Source organism: Gobius niger (genome assembly GCF_951799975.1).
Source record: "Gobius niger genome assembly, chromosome: 1".
Classification (NCBI taxonomy): Eukaryota; Metazoa; Chordata; class Actinopteri; order Gobiiformes; family Gobiidae; genus Gobius; species Gobius niger.
The window spans coordinates 25810007-25825099 of record NC_136852.1 but is presented as its reverse complement, the minus strand read 5'-3'; the positions used below and the strand labels follow the sequence as shown (position 1 = coordinate 25825099).

At 42.7% G+C, this 15093-nt stretch overlaps 2 protein-coding genes across 2 annotated transcripts in view; both read right to left on the bottom strand.

Moving 5' to 3' along the window:
- LOC306964892 (Na(+)/H(+) exchange regulatory cofactor NHE-RF3-like) overlaps positions 1-1928 on the bottom strand; it is a gene marked incomplete at its 3' end in the record, with an annotated part of 11289 nt that extends 9361 nt beyond the window's left edge. Inside the window, exons 1-4 of the mRNA XM_079559059.1 lie at positions 1829-1928; positions 1012-1039; positions 579-640; positions 270-484 (exon numbers count right to left, since the gene is read on the bottom strand). Coding sequence (XP_079415185.1) covers positions 270-484; positions 579-640; positions 1012-1039; positions 1829-1844 — 321 coding nt within the window. The 5' untranslated portion in view covers positions 1845-1928. The remainder of the gene's footprint in view (positions 1-269; positions 485-578; positions 641-1011; positions 1040-1828) is intronic.
- A 3288-nt stretch (positions 1929-5216) lies between these two features.
- On the bottom strand, positions 5217-14529 carry nlrx1 (NLR family member X1). Its single transcript, XM_079558881.1, has 13 exons — positions 14339-14529; positions 13492-13534; positions 12221-12336; positions 10278-10674; positions 9843-10074; positions 8265-9007; positions 7774-8198; positions 7518-7701; positions 6724-6819; positions 6382-6468; positions 5957-6208; positions 5497-5698; positions 5217-5406 (listed from the first exon to the last, which is right to left on the bottom strand). The coding sequence occupies exons 2-13, from the start codon at positions 13506-13508 to the stop codon at positions 5242-5244; spliced, it is 2916 nt and encodes a 971-aa protein (XP_079415007.1). The 5' UTR covers positions 13509-13534; positions 14339-14529; the 3' UTR covers positions 5217-5241.
- Positions 14530-15093: the final 564 nt, after the last annotated feature.

Below are 15093 nucleotides of genomic sequence, written 5' to 3'. Positions count from 1 at the left end.
ACAGTCAATGGTTTTGTACACTCATTGTTTAAAACACGGTGGCCAGGGCGTGATCTGATTGGTCATTCCATGTGCCACCTGATTTCAACTCAGTACCACCAAATGCTAGCAAATGCAGGTAATTGCCAAAAATAAGAAAAAATGTTAATACTAAAACTTTTGGTGTCAACTCTACATTCAAACAGAAAGTTACCGTGTCAGCTCCTGCCTGTGTGCGCTTTTCTATGAAACAGGAAGTTAGGAATGCAAGAAAATGCCAAAATGCTGACCCTGCTGAAGTTTAACTTTGTGACGTCCTCTTCGTTGACCTCCAGAACCCTATCACCAATCCTCAGCCCGCTCTGTTCGGCCGGACCCCAGGGCTGCACCACGCTCACCTCCATGGCCCCCTCCCCACCACGGTCCCATTGGAGGGAGAAGCCAAAACTCTGCGCCTCCACACGGCGCAGGTGCAGCAGTCGGGGTAGGACGTCCTCGTCCGGGTCTGAGGAGCAGTGACACAGAGAACATTCACTGTGGGTATGGACCTGATGGCTGGTCACAATAGGTCATATTCTAACATTGTTCAGCATACTCACCGTCATCATCATTAATGTTCAGAGCTGGGTTGTCGATGCCTTCTTTTGGATTAAAAGTGAAACTAGGGAAACATATGAAGTCTCAGTTTCAACAATTATCTCAAATGAATAAAATAACATGATGACCAAAGCAATAAACAAAACAAAAAACCCACAATTACTTAAGAGGAACGGAGGAATGCGATTATTAAACCATTATACACCGTTATGGCCTCACTTTTATGATAGTGGAACAGCCACTTATAAAAGATTGTGTTGTTTTAACTCTTATCTGCAATGATAAAATGTATTGCTGTCTGTACATGTCAAGGCGCCCTCATGAAAAAAGGCAATGCCATAAGAATGGGGACGAAAACACAGTATCAGATGTAATATGTAAGAAGTAATAACACGTGACTAGGATGCATCTATTTGAGAAAATGTGTGAAAGTACCGTGTAAAGTCCACAGCGTGCTGGTATCCTAAAGACAAAAGAAGAAACTTATGAACAAAACTCAAGTAAAACGCAATGATTTTTTTTTTGTTCATCCCCTTCTTAGCACAGCAGAAACATAGCAATAGAATGAGAATAGCATAATAATATGACTCCAAAACACATTAAGGATCAACTTATGCTCATTTTGCAGCCTTTCTTCTTCGATACCATGAAAAACTGTCTTGTTTCCTGGTAATTCATTCAGGTTACGCAGGTGAAGTCACATTGTTTTTGTTTGGCATTCTGGAGCATATGAGGTTGGGTTTAGGATCATTTAAAAACAACAAACTAAAAAATGTAAATGAAATAAGGTTTAAGGGGAAAGTGTTTGCCTTAAAATAACACAACCGATTGAGCTTGGTGCTCCTGACCAGGGCGCTCGCTCATGATCTGGAGATGGATACCCTTTTGCTCCTGACAGCTCTTTTCATTCTAAACAGAACACTCGACCTTGCGAAATGAGCGTTAAATCAAACAAACAACTTGCCACTCATTTGGCTCGGCTGCTCCGCGGTTTCCACAATGGAATGCCATCTGCAGACCCTCTTTGCAAGTGCGAGGACAACAGTATGGCATACCTAATGTGTACAGACTACTACTGTCTGGATACTTTTTCTCAGATTGAATAGCTTTGTAACATTGCCCCTGAAGCTTGTATCCAAAATGAAATGGTTCAGCAACAAATACACACCATTTTTTCCAAGTAATTCAAAGCAAATCAATAACAGTAGGTGAAAAAGAAAAAGTGGAGTTGGAACTGTGGAAGTGTTTTTACCTGTGTGTGTCTTCATGTTGGCGTCTTGAAGCAGCACAAGGTCCAGTGCTCTCAGCAACAATAAAAGACACAGTTAAACATTGACAGCGGTTAATAAAAGTGTCCCCGGCCGTCCAGACACACACGAGGCTGAACTGGAAGCACCACCTCCCCTGCACCACCTGTTTGTTTAGGAAGATCCTCTTTAACATGGGCAGATTTTGAGGGTTAATTCAATCTACACTCACTAGAAATGGGAAATACGAGACCTTTTCTTGCTAAACATAGTCATAGCCTCGAATATTCTGCACACAGTTTGAAACGTGTAACTGATACACATTTGAACTATTTCCAATCAATCTTTGGTATATTTGGTAATATTACAAGGCAGTAGAGTCATAAAGAAACACCAGAAACTCATAAAAATGCCTGTTTTCAATTTCTGGTAGGTTTTCAGAATAGTATGTGTGACCATAACCAAACAGATATGGTGCAATCGTGAGTAAAAACTTGAAAAACAATTGATCCTGGAGTGTCCTACAGGCCATCAAGCTGACCACCCAAATCCGCTGGGTCACTGAAAGGTCAAACACATATTAATATAAACTCTACATAAAAAGTTGCACTGTGCACCTTTAATGTTGTAGCAACAAAGGCCTAATTGTTCAAACGCACGTCTGTTTGATGAGTTAGGCCAGTGGTTCTCAACCTTTTGGAGCCATCATTTTAACAGGTAAAGGGGTTCGTGACACCCCGCCTGGATCACACCGTGAGAAATAGGAACACTAGCCTACATAATTCTTAAAAAAAGAAAAAAACAAATGGCTGAAATAAAATGCATCAAATTACGAACAAATAATGGCTTTCTGGTTACATTAGATTATATGCTAATGAAAATATGTGTATTTTATCTAAATGATCTGGCGACCCCCCACATTTCTCTCGTGACCCCGGGAGAAGAAGCCAATGAAGGACTAAACAGTTTTTACTGGGAAAAATGTAAGCAATGGCTTGACTATTTGGACAAAGGAAATGTGGAAAGCGAGAGAAACAACAAAACCCCAAAGTGAAACATTCTAGCACTGGTGAAGGTCAACCTGGTTTAAACAGTTTCCAAGGCAGACGTGTTGTGGTCAGGCCTTGAGTAGCCAACAAATACAACACTGCCTGCTTTAACTCATTCACTCTCACTAGGCCAATACATGGGCTATTCTGATTCAAGGTGGTGCGTCACAAAATCTACAACTAATTTTGCTGAATCCTTTGACATGACCTTATGACTTAAGGCTTGTATTAAAATGGTACAGAATGTTTGCCTACTACACATTTGAAGTAACACCTGTAAGACTAGCCACGGTCAGTAAAGTAATTAAATCACCGATGGAAATGCCTAATGCTGAACTTCCACCAGGTGGCACCAAAATCACAGCGACGTCACACGAGAGGCGCACATTTATTTTGAGTTAGATTTTTAACGTTTAATAACTACAACTTAGCTCGACAAGTTACCTTTCCTATCTGAATTGGCTTCCTGAGACTCGTTTGGAGAAGCAGAGCATCAATAATAGGCTACAATATCACTTATTTAATGTATAATTTCAGTATTTTTATGCGACACATTTAGTTTCTGAGCCACTAAACGGATGAAATACATTTACATACACTGGGCCAAAATGAGTGCATCTCGTCTGCTCCTGTGTGCGTCTCCGATCTGCTGACAAAGACGGACTAGATACCATGGTCCAGAAAACTCCCGACAACTGACAGCTCACACCACAACTTACTGCAGGGATTTCAGCTCCAAATCTCGGAGTGTCCTTTGCACCACACACAGTCTTTAAACCATTAAGGTGCGTTGACAAAGATGTGTGAGAACTCTAATGCCTCTGTTACGCATTATATTAACCGCACACGTAGTCCGGTAAGTTAAATCACTATCGTATCACTCCGCTGCCGGCATCACCATAGCAACGCGTAGCACAGCTGGATCAGATAAAGTTGATTGGCAGGTCACGTGACGTCTACGTCAGCCCTGATGTGAATGTCTACTGCTAAACTTCCACTAGGTGGCACCAAATCATAGATACATCTCATTCACATAGTTACATTGAGGCCTTTTGATTTAATTACGTTTAATTCATAACTTTTAAACAACAAGGCACATTATTTTACACCATCCACACGTTTAACATGCGCTGAGCACATTTCATATCATTCAGCTTGAAAAGTAACCTTTCTTCCTGAAATTAGTTTGGAGAAGCAGCATCAGTAAATGTATATTATATATTAATACTTTCTGCATTATTAGCTATGTGACACGTTTTGCTTCTGAGCCCCTATAAGGTAAACAGATTATAAAACTTTACACAAACTAGGAAAACATAAGTACAGGTGTCTGGTGTAATATTACTGGCCATGAATTAGTCATGCTGTTTACTGCAAAATAAAGCAGGTGTCATTGCCCTGTCTGCTTCTCCAATCTGCTGACAAAGTTTTAGTAGATGGTCCCAACGACTCCTTTTTGAACTCCAGACTGAGAGCTCACACAACTAATTGCAAGGAATAAAGTGGCTCCAAATCTCTGAGTGTCCTTTGCACAACACAAAGTCTTCAAAGCATTAAGGTGCATTGACAAACATTTACAGTTTTGAAATGTCTACGGACTTTGGCCACAAATCCAATGCAGCTCAAGTAGTTTGAATTTCATTGCACTACAGATAGATTAAATGCGTTATTATATAATAAATTACTCATTGCGTTATGAAGTATTTGCAATTTTGGAAAAAAACAAAACATTACTTTTATGTGCTGCTGGACAATTGAAAAATCAATTTCATATTTTGCCCTCTAGTGTTAAGATAGTGTATATAGTGTAGATCCTTTACCATCAAAATTGCACTTCATGCTTTTAGCAAGTTTCGCTCTGATGCGCAGTAGGCATTTCAAGACACATTGTAATTAGTCTGCACATATTTTTAAAATACTTTTGAAAGTTTTAGTAATACACAAGTTTACAGCTACTTCACAAATTGCATTAGTTTGACCACATGTTTAAGTGGTCTGAACTCACTACTACCTAAATTATGCCTCACTCATAACATTTCATTTCCGTATGACAAAAGTCTATGCTCTTTCCAAGTATCAGCTACTCCTATATTTCCCTAAATCATCTCTTAGTCCTCTTCAAACTCAGACTGTGTCCATTAACCTCTATTCAGAAAGTATTGGAAGACTGTGATTGCTGTGGAGTTACAGTACCCGTTTTCTTCAAGCTTTTAGACCCCAGTAAAACGTTACAGTATTTAACCATGGTTGAAACTAAATATTGCACAATTCATGTTCTAGTGTAGAGTAGCTCTTCCTAAAAGCCACCATTGCCATAGAAAAAAAACCTGACTTAACCATGCACGGATTATCACTTCCTCCATGCACAGTTATTTTTGCGGTGGTTTGTTGCACACGTTGCACACATGAGCCACGTCGTCTTTCTCCAACATTTTCAGAGTCTGTTTGACTCCCTTCTCCACGCGCCGGAAGTGAAGCCTCTTCCAGAAATATGGCTGCTGCTGCCGGCCCCACTCCAGGTCCCGCAGAAAAACCTACAGTTTACAGGGGAGGTAAACAAACATTGGTAAGGATTTGGTTTTCTTCAAGACAGAATGTTGTCATTACCAGTGACTGCGACTCACCCTGAGCTGCTGCTTGACCCTCTCTCTGTCCCAGGACTTGGCGTTTTCAGTGATCACGCTGAGGATGGGGTGCCAGTTCTCAGACAGGTCGGACCCCTCAGTGACCGAGGCCAGAACCCGGACTTTGCGACCGCTTTTGCTCCGGTCTCCGCGCACGTACAAGGACTGCTTCCCCACGTCACTCAGAGCGTTCAGGTACAGGCTGCACACGGGAGGAGACAGGGGAGCAGTTAGTGAGGGTGGGAAGAAAAACTATATAAATAAACATAGAATAAAAACATTGTTATATTTGATTCTGTTACTGAAAGGTTTGTGAAAGATGAACTGGAAAAAAGGCACTTGGTTAACGTGGGTGGTAAGAGGTTAAATAAGAGCCCCCTAAAACAAAAAAAATCTGCATGTAAAGTTTGTGAACTCTCCCCAACTCCTGGACTGGACTGATATTGAACATGGCGCTCACTGCAGCGTGTGGATGGTGGGGTGCTCCCGGCAGGCGTCCACCAGGCTGAGCGCCGCGTTGTCCCCGATGTTGTTGTAGGCCACGTTCAGCTCCTCCAGACAGCTTTGCGCCTGCAGGGATTGAGCCAGCTCTATGGCGCCCCCGTCTGCCAGACCCGTGTGCATCAGGGACAGGTGACACAGAGAATCGTTATGGGGCAACGCCTCCAGAAGAGAGGACACTCCGGAGTCCAGGATGGGGTTGTCACACAATCTGGAGAAAACGATTAAAAAAAAAGTCAGACCGTGGAGAAAAATGTTTTTTGTCATGTTTGTTGATCTTCGTTCTCGTCTCTTCTCACTCTCTGTACTGTATATCGAATCTCATTTTAAAAGTATCCATGATCACAACAAACCTCAGTTTAAAAAGTAATATGTGGTTCTTACTCCAGCGATTTAATGCAGCTCGTGGGGTCGAGAAGCAGGTCTCTCAGCAGCAGACAGGACTCTGGGCCCAGGCTGTTAAACTGCAGGCTTCAAACACAGCACACAGCATCACAACATGCACTGTCATTTGGCATTAGTCTAAGTTAGTAGCAATACAAAAAACACTCAAATTAAAACGATTTCATACAATATAACGTATACAAGGTCTATAAACAGACCTTCGAGAATTCCTTTTACATACAACATGAAACTCAAGTTAAATTAAATTCAATTATAAATGAAAGCTTCTAGATCCTCACTCCAACCCACTGCAGTCGTAGCAGTTGTAGAGGCAGCTCTTACTTGAGGTGGTGCGTGTGTCTAAAGGCAGGTAACAGAATTTGCAGCATGTCGTGAGTCAGCAAACATGAAGACAGGTCCAGTACTTCAAGATGGTAACTGCAACAGACAGGAGCTAAATTTAGTGTGAGGCCAATGGCTGTCAACAACACACATGACATGGAATCACTGCACAAAACAGGTTAAGACACATTCACTGAAGCTGATCAGAGGGAGGGAGGGAGGGAGGGAAGGAGGGCGAGTTTAGGGATTAGCTAAAGAAGGAAGTTTTGTGTACATCAACATTTTCCATCATTGACTCTGCAGCACCTAATATTGACTACTGAATGGAGCCCAATGATCTCTTTGGTCTATCATTATAATTTTATATATTATAATTTATTTTCTTATTTATTCATAGGCATGTATGGGTGTGTGTACCTTTAAAATACAAGTTTATAATAAAAGTGTTCCTTTGCATGTGTAGAGCTCAGAATGTGTGTGATTCCTGTCAGACTCCATATAATAAGCCAATGTAGATTGTAAGTGTAAATGTAAAAATAATGAGTTATCATTCATATAAAAGCATTTGGACTACAGTGTGTTAGACTGTAGTGTCTGACACACTGTAGTGTAAGTATATAATAATTAATTTCATGTTAATGTTTTTATAAATCATAACCATTACCCAGTATTAAGATTAATTAAAGGGGACAAGGTAAGGTAACAAAATGCATAACACCAATCCATGTTCACCATGCTAATTCCATCCAATCCCGGTGCTTTTACTGTGGTCAGGTGAAGTGTGCATAGATTACCTGGGGGGAGTGCAGGAGAGCACTGAGCTGAGCACGTAGCACTTGAGGGACGTCATCCTGATGTCGGAGAGTCTGATGGAGCGGATGGAGGACAGCACATCAGCAGTGAGTCTGGGGTTCTGGAACTCATACAGCAGGAACAGCAAGTCCACCAGCTCCTCGGGCGGCTGTGGTTTGCTCAGCTCTGGGGTAAAGGCATGGACAGTAAGTGGATTTGTTTCATTATTTTACTGAAAAAAATACCTCTGACCCTCACCTCTGACCAGATAATTGCGCAGGGCCTTGGTGATCTGTGCCACAGTGCTGTTGTGGATGGTGCAGCCCAGTTGCTGCAGTAAGACTCTGTTCCCATAATTTAACAAACCGCCCATGAAAATGGGATAGAGCTCAAAGGGCTGCTCTTGGCTGCTCTGTGGCTGGTGCGGACCGTGCACCCCCAACAGGTTCTGCTCCACCTGGTCCAGGACGTCCTCGTTCTCACTGTCCTCCGTCCGAAACATCTCCGTGGCCAGAGTCCGCGCGATCCGGCCCTTGTTTTGAAGGCTGAACTTCTCGAACAGCTTGGGGAAGAGTTTGAGGAGGTTGAAGATGGTGAAAATCCGCAGTGGGATGAACTTCGAGAGGATGACGATGAATGCGCTCAGGTCCTCACTGGTTTGACCGATGACTGTGGACACCTGCCTGAAGGAAAAGAAAGTGCAATGTTAGTTTTAGCAGCCATTTGTGAAACTTTCAATCCTCACTTACTTGGACAGTTTCTCCAACACCGACTTATTTTCTCCCAGGACCACGTAAAGGGCAGCGAGGTACTCCTGCATGGCTGGGGCTGCGAACACGTATCTCTGCTCTTCCTGATCATCAACCTCTGGAGGTAAATTCTTATTACTTTCAACGCACGGCGCCAAGAAAAAGTCCAACACGTCCGTCCTGAACATGGCCAGCTTCCTCAACTCCTCGTCAGTCTTTGTCTCTCCTCCAATCCATTGCTCCAACTCCTTCTCTGAAAACGAAGTGCGCTTGTTTGTGATGCCATCGAAGGCAAGCTTCCCCAAAGTCCGGACGACAAACAGCATCAGCGAGTTGTGGTGCTCTTGGATGGGCATACCCGCCCCTGTGCCCATTCCCAAAACTTCCCCGCCAAAGTTTAACCTCAAGAAACTGGTGTAGATCCCTGTGAGAGTCCGTATAGGCGCGTTGGCGTTGGTAAAATGGAGAAAGTGGAGTGTGGCGCAGGTGAGCCAGCAGTAGGAAGGCAGGAAGCAGGCTGCGGCTAACTGGCTTTCCCTCTGGAGGTTGAGGTAGAGGAGTTCGACGAGAGCTTGGGCCTCCTCCTTTGGGGGAGTGTCGCCGGTCTGCTGGAGAAGGCGGCCGGCGAAGTAGGCTCTCTGACGATCGGGGTCGATGAAGCCACAGATCTGAGCGTAACGACCGACGTATTTGGTAGGCACGCGGTCCAGCGCTGATAGACGGGTGGTGACCAGGATACTGGCCTAGAGTGGACAGGAGTTTTAAGTGAAATGCACGTTAAGTAGAGAAGAAAGATTCTATAATCCTATTCTTTTTGTTAAAGTCCCATTTTTGTTTCACAAGAGTAGCTCATGGGGTCAAAAAAAAGATTGGAGACCTCTACAGTAGGTGAACAATGCCTTTTAAAGGAATAGGCCACCGTTTTTACATACTGACCCAAACTCGGGGGAAGTGGAGCAGAAAAAAGTACTCCAGGTGTTATTACGCCTCACAATATAGCACCCCTTTTTATCCGCTACGACAATCGTCACGTTTAATTTTGTGAAACTAAACTTGGATTGTGTAATGTTTCACGTAACTGTATTTAAATAGGGAAAACGTGGAACAGCTTGGTAGCTTCTCACTTCACTGTAATTTGGGGCTATACCTTTGCTGCTAGCTGCTAAATGCTAACAACATTTACGTGACTGAGCGCACGCACAAAGACCAGAAAGGTGCACATCAACTTGTCTAAGCTAAGGTAAGAAAATATCTCAGTGTGTAAAAATGGTGGCCTATTCCTTTAACAAAGGATGGATCAAGAGTCTAAGAAGACAGAAGAGTCCAAGCTTTGTTTGATCAGGGTGCAAATGGTTGAGAACAACAGCTCCCCAACATGTCATCATGACAAGTAGTATCTTGTTAGTTTGAGTAGTTGTACTTGAACTTTGAGACAGAAGTTGCAAAACCACATTCCTAGACTTAAAAAGGATTTTGGACGGATTGTCTGTTTGCAAAGGATCTGACTCAAAATGGAAAGGGCTACACGAAAACCCGTGTGGTTTGATAGTGGTGAGTGAATGTTGAATCGAAGCTCACCTCAGGCAGGAGGTATTTCCGGAGCAGGTTGACCACCACAACTCCAGGGGCCAGCGGTTCATTCGGATCGCTGCATAGCTCAGTGGAGCCAATCCTAAAATCCAGCTTCATCTTCTCCAGCCCGTTAAACAGGAACAGGACGTCCCGCGCCTGGACCCCCTCTCCACTCAGCAAGGGGTGTCTGCGCAGGTGCAGGTACTTACGGCTCACCAGGTCCCGCAGAGAAGACGTTCTGAAATAGGCAGGGAAATGTGAAATACATATCGCCAGAAACTCTCACTACAAATTCTCAACAGTATAGAGTACACAGTGATTCTCAAACAGAGGTCCACCGGTCCTAAGGTTGATCTAAAAATTAAGCATCGATTTAACATTATACATGCACACACAAAGATAAAAAATGAAGCTCTTACTGACAGAGCATCAGTGACTCACTTGGAGAGCTGGCTGAGGTCGTCACAGGAGAAGGGGATGAGTAACTTGAACTGTCCCAGTGTCCTGCCCCTGCACCAGTCCTGCACCAGTTTTCGGACCACAGTGCTCTTCCCGGTGCCCACAGCCCCGTACAAGAGCACATTTAGCCCCCGCGAGGAGTCCCAGGACGGGGTGGAGTCGAACAGCTGCTCCACGGTTTTGGAGAGGTACTGGGCGTTTGGGGTAAGGGCAGAGGAGAGCAGGCCCGACTGCTCCTCAGGCTCTCTCTCCAGGATCAGGGGGTCCACGTGCATTGTCTCCGGGCTGAAGTATCCCCCGAACTGCTTCTCCTCCTGGGGCAGGTGACTGAACCACATCAGAAGCCGCTGTCGGTGGATGTCCAGAGGGTCTGGGTCAGCTATGGGACGATAAGAAAATAGGGGGAAATGGCAGACTTCTTATGTGTTTAATGACTTCTTACATGACTTTCTAGTCAACAATGAGGAAAGACCACTTATTTAAATGTATTTAGTTTTGTTAAAATTAACTTGTGCATGACTTCAAATCAAAACAACGCCACCCAAGAAGTGACTTCCTGTTTCGATCCAGCACGCCAAAATACAAGCACCCAGCTCGTCTAATTGATTAGTTCAGCAGGTACTTGCAACATTACAAGAATATAATTAAATACACACACAAGTGTTTTGTCTATTAAAGCAGGACTACGTAACTTGTTTACCTTAATAAAAACTTTCCGTAGTCCCTCTGGGGGTAATACAAGTGTTGATGGGATGATTGGAGGGTCTTTCTTCTCCCCCTGGTGTCTCTGGCCAGAAAACCAAAATTGCAACTTGACTGCCACCGGACCGGTGCAACCAATACACACTAATAGAATCACGAACAAGTAGCGAACAGGCAAAGCTAACTGCAGGCTAGCGCCATTTCAAACAGTATTTACAGCCAGGTTTGAGTGAAAAAAATTATTTCCATTGCGTAATTGGATGTACAATATCTCTCTCTCCCTTCGCCTTTTCTGTCAGCGTAGTGTTTCCTCTCACGAACAATTAATAAGTTAAAAAAACATAACTTGCTACGACACCTGCAGTTGCACTTATGGCCTCTAGGGACAAGTTACTTAGTACTGCTTTAATAGTTAGGCAGAAAGAAAGTTGAACTAATGAATAAGATGGTGCTTTTATTTTGGTGTGCTTGATCGAAACAGAAAGTCACTTCTTGACCGGTGTTGTTATGATTTGAAGTCATGATTTGAAGTCATGCACAGAGTCAATTATTTAACCTCTTAACCCCCACTTGAACCGAACATATTTTCTCCAGTTTACTATTACCCAAATTTTAAAACTTTTTTTTAAAAAGCGTCTAAATAGCGACAAAAACAAGACAAAAATAAGCCACAAAAATGGGACAAATAAGCCACAAATAAGCCACAAAAAAAGCCACAAAAAAAAGCAATGGAGAAAAAAAAAGGAAAGACAATACGGCAACCCCGTAAGGGCAAAGATCTGTTTAGATCCGTTTTGTAGGTCTTAGCTTTCAAATGAGGCGTCACACTGGCCCATAGGCTCTAATCCAGAAGCTTTAACATTTGGGTAATGCTGAACTGGAGAAAATGCGCTTGGTAAAGGCCCGGGGAGATAAGAGTTTAAAAAGTGTACTAACAAAATATCATAAACCCAGTCTCGTCTCACACTCCTATTTGGTACGACCTGTAATACTATACTGGACAATCAGTGTGTTCTGAGTCAGATACAGATCTGGGTGTAACAAGAAACCGGCCACAACCAACAATGTTTATACACTAACCATGCCCTTGGTACTGTCTGTATTCTTTATGGTCTAGGAAAAGTGTTTAGTCCTTGCTCTATCCCATTTAGCCCATATTTTGTAATTCCCCGTTTAGTAACAGCTCCCACAATTCTTTGCAGTCATCAATTTGTCGGCCGTACCTGCTTCAGTGACATTGGAGGTGCTGTATGTCCTGAAGCGAGTGCCACTTGTTGCACAAAAACAAATCTGCGCCCATGGCTTCCTCCTGCATCCGCCCAGCAGCTGACTCAGCCTTCTGCAGAACACACACACACAACAACACACACGCCATCATGCAACAATTGTTCACCCCTTTATAAAACACTAATCTGCTGAGACAAGCCCTAAAGGTCACTCCAATCCCAGAGTCAACATGACTCAACTGAATTCATCCGGGATCTGTTGAGGACTAGGTTAAAAGCTGCATACGTGTTGAAGCAGGTTTGACATGTAAACGCCCCCCAGGCAGTGATTATCATAGTTGAATAGATCAGTGCTATCTAAACTGTGGAACGACTGGAACTACTTGGGCTTCTTCAGGTGCTACTCATCTACAGTTGTAAACTTTAGCCGCTTTTGCCCCTAGTTTAGATATAGCTTAGTCCTATTTAGATTGACCCTGGATTTGACCTTGATTTATAGGCCCAGGTCGTGCTTGGAAACTCAAATATGATATGATGGACAATGACATAAGTATACAAGAATAGAAATGGTGTATTGATAAATGTTGTATGTACACATGTGATAAAATTGCTGCTGCATACATGTAAGTTTGCTTATTACCCCCTGGTTAGCTTTGCACATGTGACGGCAGGTTGTTCGTAGCCTCCTCCAGGGCAGTGCGACAAGTTAACACAGATCTACTGTAAGTCTCTTTGAAAGTTAATTTTAGGAACTAGTGTGGCTCTCTGTCTTGCATTTCAACATAGTTTCTGTTGTGCGTTTAAGTTGTGTGTTTAGGTCTATTATTATTAGTCATTACATTTAGTTCCTCTGAGTCAAAAGCAAACTGAAGGTATCAAACGAACGCGTGGGTAAAGGTTTTTTTTCTTTTCTTTGTTTTGTTTTTTTACTACTTGGCACAAATACGTCACAGAATACAGATTGGTAAGGGTCTTCTGAGTAAAGGCAACCACAAACAGGTCACATTTAGATTGCCTATGTTCAAGCTCAACCATTTTTAGTGTAGGAGCGCTGAGGGGGAAGTACAGTGTAGACGTGCCATGATAAAAAAAAAATTAAAAAAAGAAAGATATAGTGATAAAATGGTTCAAAGGTCGAATATGTTACTTCATTCGTGTGATAAAACACTGGTAAGAGAATACGGTCTGCAGTTATTATGAGGAGTGAGGGACTTGTTGATGGGTTGTCCCTAAAAGTCTGGCTGCAAAAGAGAAAGACTGAAACCAACCTTTGCACTGGACCCATGATGGCCCCCTCAATCAAGGGGCGCTCTGTGAAGAAAAATAAACAGACAAACAATAAAAAAATACTTTAATACTAACTACCAAGTGAGAAGAAAGAAAAGGGGACTTTATTAATGTGTCAAACATGGGTGTGTTCACTTTCTCAACATCCCTTTTGATGGAGTTGAGCTGACAATTATTGTTACATAACTCAATGATCCAGTTCTCTTATTATGTCATCGTGAGCTGTCTCCACTCTCCAATTATTTTCATGCAAAAATCTAGGCTTGTGCAAAAGCGTTAACTCTGTCTATTCTTAATTATGCACCTCTTTGTTCCCACCAATACTACATAAACTATACTTGTTGCAAACTGAATTTAGGGCACATTAAAGCCAAGCTATGTTAAAACGAGAACAAACCCAAGTTTCAAGTTTCAAGTTTAATGGTTTTGTATTGCCCAATATCACAACAGAAGTCGCCTCACAGGGCTGCACCAAACATCAAGGCAATAAAACAGAGCAATAAGTATGACAATTAAAAGTTCAGGTAAATAAATATCATAGTACTCAATCATAGTTTTGGAGTTATTGCTACATCTACAGTAAAAGGCATGAAATCAATAAGCATTTCAGCTGCATCCCTTCCTCTAAGTGCTCAGTGTTCCGCTTTGCAAATCTCTGCGCGTAAAGCTGTTCACCTTTCTCTTTCCGTTCATTTGTGTATGCATCATCAAACAATAACCCATAGCTGAAATATGAGCAAAAAATGCTATACTAGCCACGTACTGTATCCCAGCTGTTCTAGCACAGAGGTGGAAAAGCCATGTCATTGAAAATAAAGTGTGAAATACCAAAGGCGCGTCCTTGTTGCGTCTGTGCGTCCTGACCCCGGCGCTAACTCAGAGCATGTCCATCGATCGATTCGCACTCTCAGTCCTCCATCTGTTGAACGTAAAAGCCGGGGTGTCGCTGACAAATGTGCACTGTTAAATATTACATGGTGAGTTCCCACGACACGACGTGTTCCGCTCACTCCGCTAGAGCAGACAGAGGAGCGCTTCCGGTCAACCTCCTTCACAATAAGTTAAACAAAAGAACCAGTTGCATTTGAGATAAAAAGCTCTAACTTGACAGAGGACTTCATTCAATCAAGGTTCTGTCATCTTCTGTACTCTGCAGTCGAAATGTCTGACAATTCGCCTCTCGGCCAAAAGGCTTTGTCGGCAACATGTTTCAGCTCAGCCCGCAGACTGGGTAGACAGGGAGGAGTAGCAAAACGATCAACACATCAACTAGAGAGTAAAGGAGAAGATGACTCAAGAACCTTCATTGAAGATGGGCAACTCCTGTACGACAGAGAGCCTACACAGACAGAGGACTTCATTGTTAAAGGTTAAAATACTGTGTTCTCATGTAAATATTGAAATGTAGCCATGCCGATTATTAGGCTATTTAGATTTTACTTTACTCATGTACACATAGCCTACCCCAAAAAATATCCTAAAGTAAAATACAGGTTTGTCATGACTAGTTATGTGGGCAGTTATAACAATATTACTCTATTTACAAAAATGTTAAGTAAATGTAAAAATGATTTAAAAAAAAA

What these genes read in the sequence shown, in the direction of transcription:
- nlrx1 (XM_079558881.1), bottom strand. An exon ending in CTCCAATGTCACTGAAGCAG is followed by an intron (nt 10,675 to 12,220) that starts GTACGGCCGACA and finishes ATCGTCCCATAG; the next exon opens with CTGACCCAGACCCTCTGGAC. An exon ending in GACCTCAGCCAGCTCTCCAA is followed by an intron (nt 10,075 to 10,277) that starts GTGAGTCACTGA and finishes TGCCTATTTCAG; the next exon opens with AACGTCTTCTCTGCGGGACC.